Below are 15,938 nucleotides of genomic sequence, written 5' to 3'. Positions count from 1 at the left end.
CTTTGGAATGCACTTCCATCAGATTTCCGGACTACAAACGCTCTCTCCACTCTTAAATCACGTCTTAAAACTCATCTATTTAAAAACTGCATACCCTACATCATGATTCCATCTTAGTCGATTTTTTACCGTGTTTACTTTTATACTTGCTTTAATACTTTCATACTTGTTTTTTTTATTTTTCATTTACCTTGTGTTTTTATTGTACTAATTAAGGGGACCTTGAGGGTCTTTAAAGGCCCCCAAAAATAAATAAATGTATTACCACCATTACCATCATTTATTTATGTGCTTAAATCACAATAAAACATTTACATATTAAAGAGTTACACATATGAATAATAAATAATTTAACTATTGGCATGTAAGTACAAAAAGCACAATTTCAGTTCACAATTGCAATATTAACAATTTTTAAATTATTAATATACTATGACTGATTTTTGCTCATTAAATATTTTTTGGTGTTCTTCTCAGGTTTAAACAATATGATAAAACACTTTGGGGCAAATATACACAGCATTAGTCCAAAGCTGGAGGCCAGAATGGCAAATATTTCCACAACCACTGTAAATTTTCCAGGAGAGCTGACATATGCTGGGATAAAAGTGATCCACACTGCACAAAATATCAGCATGCTGAAGGTGATAAGCTTGGCTTCATTGAAATTATCAGGTAATTTGCGAGCTAAAACAGCTAAAACAAAGCAAAAGGCAGCAAGTAGGCCTATATAACCGAGCACAACCCAGAAGCCAACAGCAGAGCCTAATGCACATTCCAGGATGATTTTCTCCTTGTATGTGGTTAGATTTTTTATTGCAAAGGGAGGGCTCACTACCAACCAAATAGTACATATTAAAATCTGAATAAAGGTGAAAGACATAACAGTCATTCTTTGTTGTGGAGGACCAAACCATTTTATCACATTACTACCTGGAAGTGTCGCTTTAAAAGCCATTAAAACCACTATAGTTTTCCCAAGTACACAGGAGATACAGAGCACAAAGGTAATCCCAAATGCAGTGTGACGCAACATGCAGGACCACTCAGATGGTGCTCCAATGAAAGTTAATGAACATAAAAAACACAGAGTGAGAGAGATGAGCAACAGGAAGCTCAGCTCAGAGTTGTTGGCTCGGACAATTGGAGATGTCCTGTGATAAAAGAATACACCTGCGGTGATAATGGCCAGTAAGGCACCCAGAACTGAGAATGTGGCCAGGATGATTCCAAGGATGTCTTGAAATGAAAGAAACTCTATGGATTTAGGGATACAGGTGTCTCTCTTTGAGTTAGGCCAGAACTCTTTGTGGCAGGGTAAACAGTCAGCTGAATCTAAATCAAAGAAATAAATTTTTTTTAAAAAGAAAAAGAGAGATTTTTTTATTTTATTTTATTCAATTTTACAGATATTGATAATAATCATCATTCAGTTTTACCTGTAATATTATTAATCTCTCCCTCAGGACACGCTATACAGTCATAGCAGCAGATGGGTTTTCCTTTCTGCAGTACTTTACGAGTTCCTGGAGGACAACTGTCAGTGCACACTGACACTGGCACCTGTCAAAGACATAAAGGAAGTGTAATAGATGTAAATATTTTCTGCACAGCTATAAGGATTTCATACTCATTGAATTTAATTATATAGATTCTTGACTCATTACTTTTGTGCTATCTTCCATCCAGGTTATGTGTCTGTTAATTCTAAACTCCTTGCCCACTGGTAGTGACGCATCATACAGTCCTACAGTTACTATCTCAGTGTTGCCACTCTCGTGGTTTTGCCAGTTTACCAGCTCATACATAGCCACAGGATCCCCATTAGCATTAAAAGACACATCATAACCATTTTGGGAAAAATTTACTTTCTTCAGTTCAGTTAAAACCTGAAAGGATGAGTTAAGACAGAAAGAAAAGAAATAAAAAAGTTTGATATTTTAAAAATTAATAGTAATATTGCACGTCATCCATGTGAGATCAGAAATAATAAAAGACAATGACATTAACATATACGTTTAATCTTACCTGTTTGGGCTCTAACTTGGTTAGTTTGTCACACTGAGTTGTGACATTTTTTCCATGACACACTGCATTATGAATGGCATGTGCTATTGCATACACAGCCTTGTACACCATGTTAGTAATTCTGAGCTGAGACGTGTCAGTGTATTGGCTTTGGAGATTCTGTATGTCTTCATTTCCATCACAAACTTTCTCGTCTACAGTAGCAGCACCTACAGAAAAATGAACAAACATAAACATATCTTTTCACCACTGAACTTTGATCTAGATTTCATACATTTTATTTTGATAAATCTGACAAATTAGATGTTTTTCTGTAAGCAAGAAAACTTTCTTACTTTTTTTCAGTCTACAGTTGAATGCATCCTCCCAAAACTCAGTGAGCACTGACGAAGCAGCCACTTCAGAGAAAGAGAGATTCAGCAGGAATTCTCTGAGACCTGGGATTGCAGACTTCGGAATACCAAATCCAATGGCCCCAGCACAGAAACTGAACCTCGTTAATTCTGTGTTGGTTACCCATGATTCACTGCCTATCCACTGGCGAGTTGGGAAAGGCTCACGTGAAAGCTCCTCCAACAGGATCTTCATGTCTCCAAAAGATGCAAATGCCACAACAACTAAAGCTTTAGACCTTGAGATACAACATAAAGCATTAAAAACATTTTTTGACTGTCTCATGATATGACATGAAATATTACTTAAAAAAGGAACCTAATTTCAACACATACAATAATCCACATGTTATATCTGTGATATAGAAACCTGCGGATAACATCTGCTACTCTCTGAATTCTGCTCTGTGGGTCTGTCCGATAGAAAGATACAGAGTATTCCACACAGATCCCCTCTTTCTGTGCTGCTTGGAGAAAAGAAGCCATGCCATTATTTCCATAATCCGAATCCGACCGAACAGCACCTATCCAAGTCCAGCCAAAGTGTTTCACTAGCTTGGCTAGTGATTCAGCTTGAAACTGGTCACTGGGAATTGTTCTGAAGAAATTTGGGTACTGCTGCTTGTCAGACAAGCAAGCACATGTGGCAAAGTGGCTAACCTAAAACAAAACAAAAAACAGTGCTACTCTTTAAATAACTGTGCATTCAAATTTTATGGAGATGTAAATTTTGTGCCAAAATTAAAAAAAAAATACATACTTGAGGAATGTTAAAGGGACTTATGAGACGTGAAATGCTGATGGATGGTGTAGACCCAGAGTCCCCGACAACAGCCATCACCATACCAGACTGAGAACAATTGTTACCAGTGGAAAACACAGGGTCGAAGCTATTTAAAAACTGAAATGCCACATGCACTGCAACAGGCACTAATGCACATGAATCATAGATCTGGTATCCAAGCTTGATTCCAGGTAGCAGGTCTGTGTTGTTATTAATCTCTTCTATGGCAAAGATCATTGCACGTGAGAAGTGCAGCCCACGGGTGTCAATGCTGTAGACAGTCAAGCAAGTGTTAGAATTAAGGCTACAAGACTACATATGAAGGACATTTTGGAGGATTGAACCACTGTCAGATAACTACTGGAATTTATCTTTTGTTTTCTGGGTTGACACTTATGAAACTGTTGCTTAACACACTTTAATTTGTGAAGCTTTTAAAACTGGAATAAAACTTAAAATTAAATGAAAAATTGCAAATTATTCAGCATTATTGCTTTACATTTGTTTTTGGCGCGACACAGAGATAATTCAGCACCTTTAAACACAATACATGTCAACTTTAATCCCCCATTATACAATCCAACATGTTGTTATCACACATATCTCACTGTTACTGACCTCCCTTTGCATTTCACAGGCTTCGGTATGCTAGAGTAGTTGTTATAAAATGTATCCATGTAGGCATGAAGGGAGAACGATCCCCCAATAATAAAATCTCCATCCATTGAGAATGCTGGCAGACGAGTGCTACCCTGGAGCTTACAGTTCACAGATGAAACCAGTGTACCAGCATGAGCTGCTGTAAACCTATTCCTATGATTCAGACAATCTAGGCACACAGCCAACACGATAACTGAGTTCAGCTGAAAAAAATACACCGCTAATATCAGACCAATTATAAGACCTGCTGTCTCCATCCCTGCCTGATGTCAGTGGTTTGTATATGAGTGTAAGAGAGTTTTCACTGGTTTATATAGGTATTTTGACAAAGGCTGTTTTTTTTTTCTTTTTTGTTTTCTTCAAGAGGGCGTGCCCCTATCCAGTGGTGGTTGATCAAGTCTTGAGTGTAACCTCTACAGTGTTTCCATGTCTGTGTTCTCTTCTTGTAAAATATTTTCAGCTGGACTTTATATTACAAATTAGTACTAACATTATAATAGTGGGGTATTAATTTTTAAGTAAGGAGAAAATAATAAAAAATTACAATTTATTTCTATGAAATTATCAAGGTGTTACTGAACAGGAAGCGAAGTATCAACTATGGATTTTTAAATTTAAAGAAACTGAAATTTAATTAGTGAAATAATAAATAGTGGTCATGAATGGCAAGTAAAATAACAATGCCTATGAGGCAAAAATTTTATATTTTATATATTATAGTTATATAGTATTTTTATTTGAGTAATTTTGGTAACAATATGATAATCTACATGCTATAATGTGATAACGTCTGTATAGCATTTGGAAGTTTTTTTTTTCAAATTAGTGACAGTAATCTAGTAGTAACCTCATTTTATTACTGGAGTTTGTATCACAACAATAGGGAGTAAATGCTACGCAAACAGTGCAGGAGCCTCCTTACATCCCAGACTCTGTATTGCATTGTGTTGGACTGGGGTCCATTGTGTATGGATGCGACTTCTACTTGTCCCCTACTTTGTGCTGTGGTTGTGTTGTTCTGAATTGAATCATGTGGCGCATGATCAAGCTGATTATTTTGAGGTGTGAATGGCTTGCCTAAAACAAACTGTGTGAGACTGGCTAGCTGGCAAATGATATTATTATTATTATTATTATTATTATTAAGAAGAAGAAGAAGAAGAAGAAGAAACAGAATAACCAAAGCAATAATTGTACTAGAATTGTTGCTTTCCAACAATCCCACCAATGATAAAGTTTGTTACCAAATTTGGTAGTTCATGTGTAATCACATTTGTTATTACATGTTTGATAATAAGAATCGGGAGTATTAAATGGAAAATTGCCTGTTTCAGTTTTCCATGTTAATAACCTAATAAACCAAACTTAATTCAATTCAACTGTATTCATGTAGCACCAGCAGTTACCTTAAGGCACTTTATATAGTAAGGTAAAGACTCTACAATAAAAAAAGAAAACCTCAACAATAAAATAACACCCTATGAGCAAGCAATTTAAAAGAGCAGGGAGTGAAAACTCCTTTTTACTAGAAAGAAAACTGACAGAGCTATGTTCAGGGAGGGGAAAACATCTGTGATGGGAGGAAGGCAGGACAAAAAACAAACTGTCAGCCGGGGACCAATACTAAGTAATGATTAAATGCAATGTGTAAGTACATAGTAAATGAAAAAGTAATTAATGAAGAGACACTTTGGTGTTGGTGGGCCTACAGGAGACCAGGTCATGCCGTTTCTTTGGGCTGTGCCCCGCCAGAAACATCTCAGTGAATTGGCACCTTATTGTGGTGGACTGGTTTATAGTTTCCAGTGATCCCAGTGGCTATGTTGTCAGGGAGCTTTATCTCCCCCCGGTAGGGTCTTCCAAGGCAAATTGGTCAGAGGTGAGAGGAAGCAGTTCAGTTGCACAGTGTTACTGGAGCCTTACCCTGGAGCCACGGCTGTGGAGGGAGTTCAAGAGAGAAAATCTGTTTGCTGTACATAATTATAAACCTGTGAGATTGTTAAAAAAAATCTTTTTCTCTAATTCTTAAAATTCTATTTGCAAAATAATTCATACTTTTTTTTCAAGAAAACGTTAAAAGATTATTTGTTTCAACAGAACTTTTGGTATTTGTCAGCCTGGATACAGAGCTTACCATTAGAGAAGTCAGAAAGAAACTCTGAATGAGGGCCAGGTAGATGATAGATATGTCATACTCAGTATTAGTTCATTTTGACTTTTTTTTCCTCCAGGTCTGAGACACTGAGCAAGCAGTCTCCAGCCCATTCAATTCATTTCAATTCAATTCAGTTCAGTTCAGTTCAGTTCAATTCATTACATTACATTACATTTTTTACCAGTTGCTTCAAGGCACTTTATATTGTAAGGTAAAGACCCTACAATAATACAAAAGAAAACTGAAAAGACCCAAACAAGCAGATGACCCCCTCTCTAAGCAAGCACACTCTGGCAACAGTGTGAAGGAGAGGCTCCTTTTTAACAGGAAGAAACCTCCAGCAGAACCAGTCTCTGGGGGTGTGTGTGTGTGTGTGGGGGGGGACAATATCTGAAAGAGAGCTAGTGATTCAGCGCAAAGTCGTGTATAAACATACAGCGAGTAAAAAATGTGAAGGAAGAAGAAACATTCCGTGAAACATGGGAAGGCTCAAGCAGCCGAGACTTATTGCAGTTTAACTAAGGGAGGATTTGGGGTCACCTGATCCAGTTCTAACTATATGCTTTATCAAAAAGTAAAGTTTTAAGCCTAATCTTGAAAATAGTCTAGGTGTACTGAACCACAAGCCAGCAGTAGGGATGAGTATCGTTTAGGTTTTATCCAATACTAGTGCCAAACCGGTACTTTTGAAACGGTGCCGGTGCTCAAACGGTGCTCGAACTGGTGCTTAAAGAATGGAGAACACAAACTTTGTCCAAAAACCTCTTATGTTTTTATTTTTAGCAGTCTTTTTTTTTTATGGTGACTCCACCGTTGAAAATGGATGGAGATCTTTGTCTATAAATTTTGTCGCTGCCCTATGAATTTCGTCCACTTTTTCTTTGGTAATTTTAGCCTTTTTGGCCAGGGTTAAAGGAGTATCTGCCATCAAACAAGAAGACAGCCGCATGTAACTATGACTGTGTTTGCTAGTTCACCTTACATGCGTTAATTTAATAACGTGGTTAGCCTACTCAACGTAAATTACACACAGACAACATTAAGCTACTCGCCCAGAGAAGAACGGCTGCTGCTGCCATCGTCATCTGTGTTCTGCTACACTGGCAGGGCTACTCTCAGAAAAATTATGGTTCTTAAATGGTTCTTCAGTTGTCTTCATGGTTCTTTAAAGAACCATCATACGTCAAAGAACATTTCTATTTTGTAGATGGTTCTTTAGCTATTAAAGAAAGAACAAAAGGTTCTTCATCCTTCACTATAATGAGGGTGTGAATTATACTGTGTGTGTAGTTTGTGTATTTGTGTGCGAAGGGGCAGGGTGGGTTACCTGGCAATAACCCATTAAGAGCAAATGGTAGGAAACTGAATATTCAAATAAAAGTTAGAAATACTTGCTTAAAAATATACCGGTGGAAGTAGTAGGGGCCAAAGCCTAAAGTCCCTACCCCCCCACACCCCTAACCCCGCAAACCCATTGATCACAAATAATGTGGTAATAGAATATGGAATTTATTATTAAGATGTTTATGAATATGGTGAGTTAACAAACAGTAGACACAATACACACATTCAAATACTGTACTTTAGTTTTTAAATTTTAATAAAATTTTACTATTTTCTGCTTCAAGTCATTACTTTGAGATTATTATATATATTAGAAAATATAGCATAATGATAATACTAGGTATTGTAAACTTTACAAACCACCCAGCAGTATGTAAAGTCAAATTATAAAATACAAGTAAACAACTATTGCACAACAGAATGTTAATGTAATGAACACACTGTTCATTGCCAACACACTTACTTAGTTTTGACAAAGCAAACTGCTTAGGTAAATGATCTGAGTACTTGTTCATCACTGAGCAATTTGTTAATATGTCTTTCGAGCCAAATGAGAGGGAGAGAGAAAGAGAGAGAGTGACGTTAGAACACGTCATACTATGGCAACCTCCCGGGAGCGGACGGAGGCGGTCAGTCGTTGAGATGCGCATGCGCAGACAGATTGCGCGAGCAGCGGGCCTTGAACTTTCTAAGGGAAAAGACACTTTCTCACAGCCGGTGACAGCGAAATGGATAACAGTCTTCAGTACCTGCTGATCTTTGAAGCTCTGGATTCTGGGACTGTAGGAAAAGGTAAAATATTTTCATTAAAACGTTTTTACTGTTTTGTTTTTGTTACTTGTCATTGTAGCTTGCTGTTAATGTTGTGCTAACAATAATGGTTAGCTATGTTAGCCGTTGACGTTAACGCAATTTAGTATCGGTATACCGAACTGTTTTCCTAAAAAAAAAACAATGTTATGATTAAGTGAAGTTGCTCCCAACTAATTTGAACTTTTGGCCTCTAAAATATGTGGTTCAGTTGCGTGCTGCGTACATAACGTAATGTCAGCTAGACCGAAATTAAAATTTATAATATTGTTAAAGTCACTAAAATGGCGCCTGAAGCCTGTTGACATGTGCTCTGTGTCTGCTCTAGAAACTCAGAAATTCAGCAGAGCTGAGCCGTACCTTAAATACTCACATGAACCTGTACTTTGAATTCTAGAAGAGTTGTATAAAATACAGCAATGCATAAGTGTTTTGAATGAATAGAAATGTGACAAATGAGTGATAAAAACACATTAGAAATGGCAACAGCTTCATAACAGACCAATAAATCAATACATTTTCATCAGCAGATGTTTGCATGTTCAGTAAAAATATTTCAACAACAATTTTTTGATTAAAATTATCAATGAACTTCAGCTTTACATTATGTAAGGTAAGTTTCATGTTGGACTCATAGTCCTTTGTTAGTCCAGTTTAGGACAATGTCTCTGACATATGTATCGTATCGAATATATGTTATATCAAAACAACCCCACACCTGCAGTTGTTTCAGTTTTTCACAGGTGTTTCCTGTCAGCTGGTCAACCTCACACCCCTCCCACTCTGAGACAAGGAGCTAAGAGAGAGAGAGAGAGAAAAGAGTCAATTATAAAGAAGAGAGAAAAGTGAAACCCTGAGAAGGTCTGACTCGCATAACTGCAGTCGAGCTGTGATGGACTCCAGTTTGGCGTTCACGTCATCCCAGCGGTGGCCGCACTCCCTCGCCGATGCCAGCAGCCAAGCCTGCAGGGTGCCCTGGAAGAGCAGAGGTCCCCCCTCTCACCGCAGCCTCTGAACACACAAACACAAATTGAATCTGAAGCAGGAGGTGCAGATTTTTTTTGCTATGCTTTTCTAAATCCAGGCTTGATCACGTGAAGGTATTTGGAATACTTTTTTGGCCAGTGGACGACTGTTGTCTTGCAGAAGTAAGAACTGGAACCCAAATCAAATGTATGCGATACACAATCAATTCACAAGAATGCATTATAAAAGAAAGTCCCATTCTTGCCTGATTTCAACTGAATTCTGCATCAAAACAGGGTTACAGAATTAAAACGAGTGTTTGCAGCAAATGTGATCACAAAGCTTCACTTTGTACAAGCCTGCTATTAAAGTTCTTTTTTACATCAAACCCCCCCCCCCAAACTTCCAAGCAAGCACAGAGTGCGCTACGACGTAATGGGAAATTCACAGAGAAACTCGCGGATTCTTCAACTGACCGCTGCGGCACACCTGCACCAGGGCAAACCTCCGCCTACCCCACTCCTGCTTTACAGGTGAAAAAAGAGCAACAGGATGGCTAGTCTTTGATTTTATTTATTTTCTGCTGTGTTTTACTTGCATCTATTTGAAAGAGTGAGTGTAAACACAAAAAAATAATTTATTTTATGTGCTGGAATGTGCAGAAAATAGGTTTAAATGTTAAGCAAATGTCTTCCAGTCAGAGAATGTTGCATATAATTCAATTTTTGCTTGATGCATAAAGTTAAAAGTTGAAAACTAATAAAACAAGTTTGAAAAAGAGACTTTTCCATTTGATTACATTTTGTATGATGGATTATGCAGAAAAAGTAGAAGTGGGCTGAAAGATCTATTGCTTTATCACCTATTCAGGTTGTAAATCGTGTTTTCAAAAAGTAACTAAGTAATTAATTTCTTTTGAAAATAAGTAATCAGTAAAGTAACGGGATTACTTTTTTGGGGAAGTAATCAGTAATTAGTTACTGATTACTTTTTTCAAGTAACTTGACCAACACTGCATGTGAGTATTTAATGTAAGGCTCAATTCTACTGAATTTCTGAGTTTCTAGAGCAGACACAGAGCTCACGTCAGGCTTCAGGTGACTTTAACAATATTATAAATTTTGATATCAGTCTAGCTGACATTACATTATGTACGCAGCACGCAATAGAACCACATATTTTAGAAGCCAAAGGTTCATCTATAATCCAGTTTTGAGTTCCCTCCCCAGACGCCTTAACGCCCACTCACATCCTGGGCCATCTGACCTCAGGAATTCGCATGATAAGGTGGGGCCAGGTTTCACAATGAACTCACCCGAAACTCTGGCTGATTAGGACCCACACCCAGTTTCACACCTTGGCTCAGGCGATTAGAGGATCATCAGGGGGTCCTTTTGTCCCTCTGTGGGGGGATACTCCCACTAGGTTTATATCTGGGACTCTCCACCATTTGACCTTAGAACTGAAGAAGCTTCTCGGATGAGAGGTGAAACGTCTTCAAGTAACTTAAAGAAGTCCAGACGCTTTTCTTTGCAAGCTCCTTTGACTACGATGACCTGGATGACTGAGAACCTTCACAGACATAAGCCAAAGGTTCAAATTAGTTGGGAGCACCTTCACTTAATTATAACAGTGGTTTTGTTAGGAAAACCGATACTAAATTGCGTTAACATCAGCGGCTAACGTACCTGGCATAGCTAACCGTTACTGTTAGCACAACATTAACAGCAAGCTACGATGACGAGTAACAAAAACAAAACAGTAAAAAGGTTTTAATGAAAATGTTTTACCTTTTCCAACAGTCCCAGAATCCAGAGCTTCAAAGACCAGCAGGTACTGACGACTATTATCCGCTTCACTGTCACCGTCCGTGAGAAAGAGTTTTTTTCCCCTTAGAAAGGTCAAGGCCCGCAGCTCACGTGATCTGTCTACGCATGCGCATCCCAACGATCCCCCCCACAACGTGTTCTAACGTCTCTCTCCCTGTCATTTATTTGGCTCGACACACATATTAATAAATTACTCAGATCATTTACCTAAGCAGTGTGCTTTGTCAAAACTAAACATTATACATACAAAATGTTACATTATTATAAGTATTGAATGAACATATTAAATAGTACTTATTGATGCATAAGTGTGATCATTACATTGACATTCTGTTGTGCAATTGTTATTTACTTATTTTATTTTATAACTTGACTTTACATACTGCTGGGTGGTTTGTAAAGTTCACACCAACTATTATTATCATTATGCTATATTTCTCAAAAGTAATGCCTTGAAGCAGAAAATAGTAATACTTTATTAAAACTTAAAACTAAAGTACGGTATTTGAATGTGTGTATTGTGTCTACTGCTTGTTAACTCACCATATTCATAAACGGCTTTATAATAAATTCCATATTCTATTACCACATTATTTGTGATAAGTGGGTTTGCAGGGTTGGGGGTGTGGGGGTTAGAGTCTTTAGGTTTTGGCCCCCACCCCTGCCACCAGTATATTTTTAAGCAAGTATTTCTAACTTTTATTTGAATATTCAGTATCCTACTATCTGCTCTTAAAGGGTAATTGCCAGGTAACCCGCCCTCCCCCTTTGCACACACAAGCACACAAACAAAACACACAGTATAATTTACATCCTCATTATAGTGAACGAATATTTATGCCATTTTACACCATCAAACTTAGATAGCTAAGGATGAAGAACCTTTTGTTCTTTAAAAAAACATTTGTAATAGTTGAAGAACCATCTACAAAATAAAAAGGTTCTTTGATGTATGATGGTTCTTTAAAGAACCATGAAGACAGTTGAAGAACCATTTGAGAACCATAATTTTTCTGAGAGTAACTCCGGGTCCGATAATAGCACCACACCCGCAGTAGATGTGCTTGGTGTGAGGTCTTGCAGCAAGCTATTTTAAAAAACGCTATGCGTCGCCAGGTGTTTCATCAGATTCTAGGTGTTACCTCCTTTACACAGTATCACCTTAAAGCACTTGTTGCAGGCTGCTGAGTTTGCATTTTTTGCTGTTAAGTACAGCCAGACTTTTGACAGCTTCGGCTTGGGCATTTTTAATCTGTAGCTCTGCTCTAAAAGAACGTACGTACCTGGGCCTGCCTACTATCCTTGGAAAGGCAAAATGATTTCCTCAGGAAAAAAAAACGTACTTAGACTTAGATCCTCCCGCGACAAGGGGACGCCATCGAACTCGGTCTATCGCGGCAGTTGTTGCTTCATTCCATGACAGTTCGACTGAACGTAAATCTTCGAGGAAAGTCGTCCTCCATGTTATTTTGGGTCTTCCTCGCAGTCTCTTTCCATTCTTTGGGTTCCACAGAACCGCGACACGGGCAGGTCTCGGGTCCGGTAGCCGAAGGATGTGACCGGCAAATCTGAACCGACGCTTGGTGACTTGGACATGGAGCGGCTCTACTCCCGCACGGCGATATACTTCTTCATTGGTAATGCGATCCCCATATGTGATCTTGAGCAGCCGTCGAAGACAACGTTGTTGGAAGACGTCAAGATGGCGGTTGATCTTTGCAGTTGATTTCCAAGTCTCCGCTGCATACAGTGCCGTCGGTATAACGATGGTCTTCAGGAGCCGCAACTTGGTTGATAAAGGTCATCCATATAGGTCGTAGTTGTTGAAAGGCTTCCCATGCTTTCCCAATTCTGCACTTAACGTCATGCTCCACGTCCCCGTCACTGCTAAAAGTGCAACCCAGGTACATGAACCTGTCCACCTCTTCTAGCTGCTGCTGCTGCTTCACAGTAACCACTGTGTTTGATGGTGTAGCGTAACCAACTCGCATAATCGATGTTAAAATATTCTGTGATGCCGTTGTCTGTTCGGACGCAACAACTAGAGTTGCGGTACAATGCTTGGAACGCGGTAACGAAGCGGTCGGGTACTCCGTAAGACTTGATGATTTTCCAGAGCGTGATTAAGGCTATCTAAAGCCTTTTTAAAGTCAACGAAGTTCACGCATAGCCTTTGCTGGAATTCGAGGCTCTGCTCAATAATTGATCTCAGCGTGAATATTTGTTCAATGCAGGACCTTCCACTTCTAAAACCCGCCTGCTCCTCGCGTAGCCGTTCGTCCACCGTTCTCAATAGTCGCTGAAGTAATACCTTTCCGAACACCTTCCCTGGGATGGAGAGGAGGGTGATGCCACGTCAATTATTGCAGTTTGATAGATCACCCTTCTTTGGGAGTTTCACGATGGTACCTCTCGTCCAGTCGCCGGGTACTTCGCCTATTTCCCAGCATTTGTTGACCAGATTTGTCAAAACTCTGACCAGAACGGGGTCGGCGTACTTCAGGAGTTCCGCTGTGATTTCGTTGGCGCCGGCTGCCTTTCCAGTCTTGAGAGACTTAATCGCCGCCTTTGTCTCGTCCATAGTGAAGGGGCCAGTGTCCACAACGAGTTCATCATTTTCAGCTAAGTCATTGTCCAACAAGGGCGTGTCTGGGGCGGGTTGATTCAGAAGATCTTTGAAGTGTTCTACCCAGCGCTTATCTTGGTCTTCCTGCGTGACGAGAGGTCTGCCATCTCTGCTTTTAATTGGCACTCCTTGACCCGAAAAGGTGCCAGTGAGGTCACGCACGATCCGGAATAGCATTCTCGTATCATTCCGATCAGCAGCTTCCTGTGCCTCCTCTGCTTTCCGCTCGACCCATTCGCGTTTATCCCTTCGACAGCTTCGCTTCATCTGCCGATCAAGGCGTCGGTACCGCTCCTCTGCGGCTTGCTGTTGTTCATTTGATGTCATCTGATCCCAGGCGATTTTTGCTCTTCGTCGTTCATCGACTAGCTGCCATGTTTGATCTTGGATCCAACGTTCCTTGAAGGTCCCTCTTCGCCACCCGATGGCCTTCTCAGCGCTGGCTGCCACGGCAATTCGAAGACACTCCCAGTGTGCCTCCAGGTCTTCGACTTCTTCCAAGATGGCAAAGCGATTTCGGATCTCAACGTTATATCGGTTGCGGAAATCGCAATCCTTGAGCTTGGCAACATCGAAAGGGCGTACGCGGCGAGCATCTTGTCTTGTTCGTTTGAGCCGCAACTGGATCTTTGCCATAACAAGATAGTGGTCAGACCCAACATCCGCGCCGCGTCGAGTGACTACGTCAGCAGTAGCTGACCTCCATCGCCTCGATATGCAAATGTAGTCGATCTCATTTGCTGTTAGACCATCCGGGCTTCTCCACGTCTTCTTGTGAATTTGCTTATGACGAAAGTATGAGTTCCCGACGCAGAGATTGTTTGCCGCACAGAAACTAGTCAATCGCAGGCCATTGTCATTTGTATTCGTGGCCGATCCATGCGGGCCAATCACCTGCTCAAAGCCATTTCGATCAGGTCCAATCTGTGCGTTGAAGTCGCCCATGAGTATGACGAGGTCATGCCGGTGCACCTCGTCCAGAACCATTTGAAGCTCGTCGTAGAAGGCGTCCTTGTCCATGTCATCGGCGTCCTCGGTCGGAGCATAAACTTGAATCACAGTGGTTTTCGCATGGGCGGAGATAAATCTTGCCACGATCAGTCGTTCAGAGACTGGTCGCCAACTGACCAGTGCGGCTGCCGCTCATTCGCCCACTTCCAGTCCATCTTACCTCGCTCAGGCCCAAGATGTCCAACATGTATCGCTCAAACTCGCGCAGCACTTGTGCTAACCGTCCACTCTGGAATAAAGTTCTGACGTTCCAAGTCATCAGACGGCGCTCTTCACCGCTAACATCTCGTATTCAATATTTCTCTCTTGTCGTTTCCGTAGTGGTAAAAGTTTTTATGGGGTCGAGTTGCTAGCCCAACGCAAAACCCTCCTTTCTCAGCCGGGCTTGGGACCGGCCATGGCGGAATTCAGGAAAAAAAAAAAAAGCACCGAAATAAAGCACCGAAATGTGCGTTGCTTTTTGGTCTGGTTACTACCGTTTATGTCAGATATCGGTACCCATCCCTAGCCAGCAGTCAAATTGCACTTTTGGGATGATATGGTACTATGAGGCATAGTTTTTCAACATAACTCTGGGACAGGATGTTTCTGATTTTAGAGATATTATGCCAATGTAAGAAATGCACTCCTGCATATTTGTTTAAGATGCACTTTGAAGGACATATCTTGGTCAAAAGCAACTCGAGGAACTCCAGGAAGTATCTGGTTAAACACCATGTTCCAGAAATGTTAAGGCCAAGTTGGAGTTGGAGATCTCGAGACCGGTCTTGGTCTCGAGACCGGTCTCAAGACCACTTTTACGTGGTCTTGGTCTCGTCTTGGTCTCGACGGACTTTTGTCTTGGTCTCGGTCTTGGTCTCGACGGACTTTTGTCTTGGTCTTGTCTTGGTCTCGACAGACTTTTGTCTTGGTCTCGGTCTTGGTCTCGCTCTTTCGGTCTTGCGTTCTCAAATCGACATAGTGTTCGGGAGATTTGGAGTCAACCATCAGCGGAGCGGGGGGGTGACTTACTGGGCTTAAGCCCGTGTCATTTTTTCAGAAGTATGGGGTCTTTTGGAGTGTAATTTGTTAGTTAGATGCCTGACTGACAACTGTATAAAACAAAAACAACACACGAAGCACAAAGCGCACCGTCGTAAATTCCCCCTAATTTTGGTATGATCCGAGCTCAGGCACTAGGCGACTGAGCACAGCACCCATGTGAGCGAGGGGGGGAGAAGCTGCTGCCTGCGAGTATGCTGCAGACAGAGGAGAGCTTAAGTTTGACCAGGTACCAAAGCAAATCATTCGTACTGAACTAATAATGTAAATATGACGGTGTATCACAAAAGAT

The 15,938-nt window shown here is 40.5% G+C and overlaps 1 protein-coding gene across 1 annotated transcript; it reads right to left on the bottom strand.

Moving 5' to 3' along the window:
- Positions 1 to 430: 430 nt before the first annotated feature.
- On the bottom strand, positions 431 to 3,962 carry LOC146373604 (extracellular calcium-sensing receptor-like). Its single transcript, XM_084950108.1, has 8 exons — positions 3,823 to 3,962; positions 3,181 to 3,475; positions 2,791 to 3,080; positions 2,364 to 2,659; positions 2,029 to 2,222; positions 1,668 to 1,889; positions 1,440 to 1,563; positions 431 to 1,335 (listed from the first exon to the last, which is right to left on the bottom strand). Exons 1-8 carry the CDS (start codon positions 3,927 to 3,929, stop codon positions 431 to 433), a joined length of 2,433 nt encoding a protein of 810 aa, XP_084806234.1. The 5' UTR covers positions 3,930 to 3,962.
- Positions 3,963 to 15,938: the final 11,976 nt, after the last annotated feature.

This window comes from Perissodus microlepis, chromosome 14 (assembly GCF_051167445.1).
Source record: "Perissodus microlepis isolate ML-2025 ecotype Zambia chromosome 14, ASM5116744v1, whole genome shotgun sequence".
Lineage (NCBI taxonomy): Eukaryota > Metazoa > Chordata > Actinopteri > Cichliformes > Cichlidae > Perissodus > Perissodus microlepis.
Note: the sequence above shows the minus strand (reverse complement) of the source record. Positions and strands in the feature narration are given on the sequence as shown.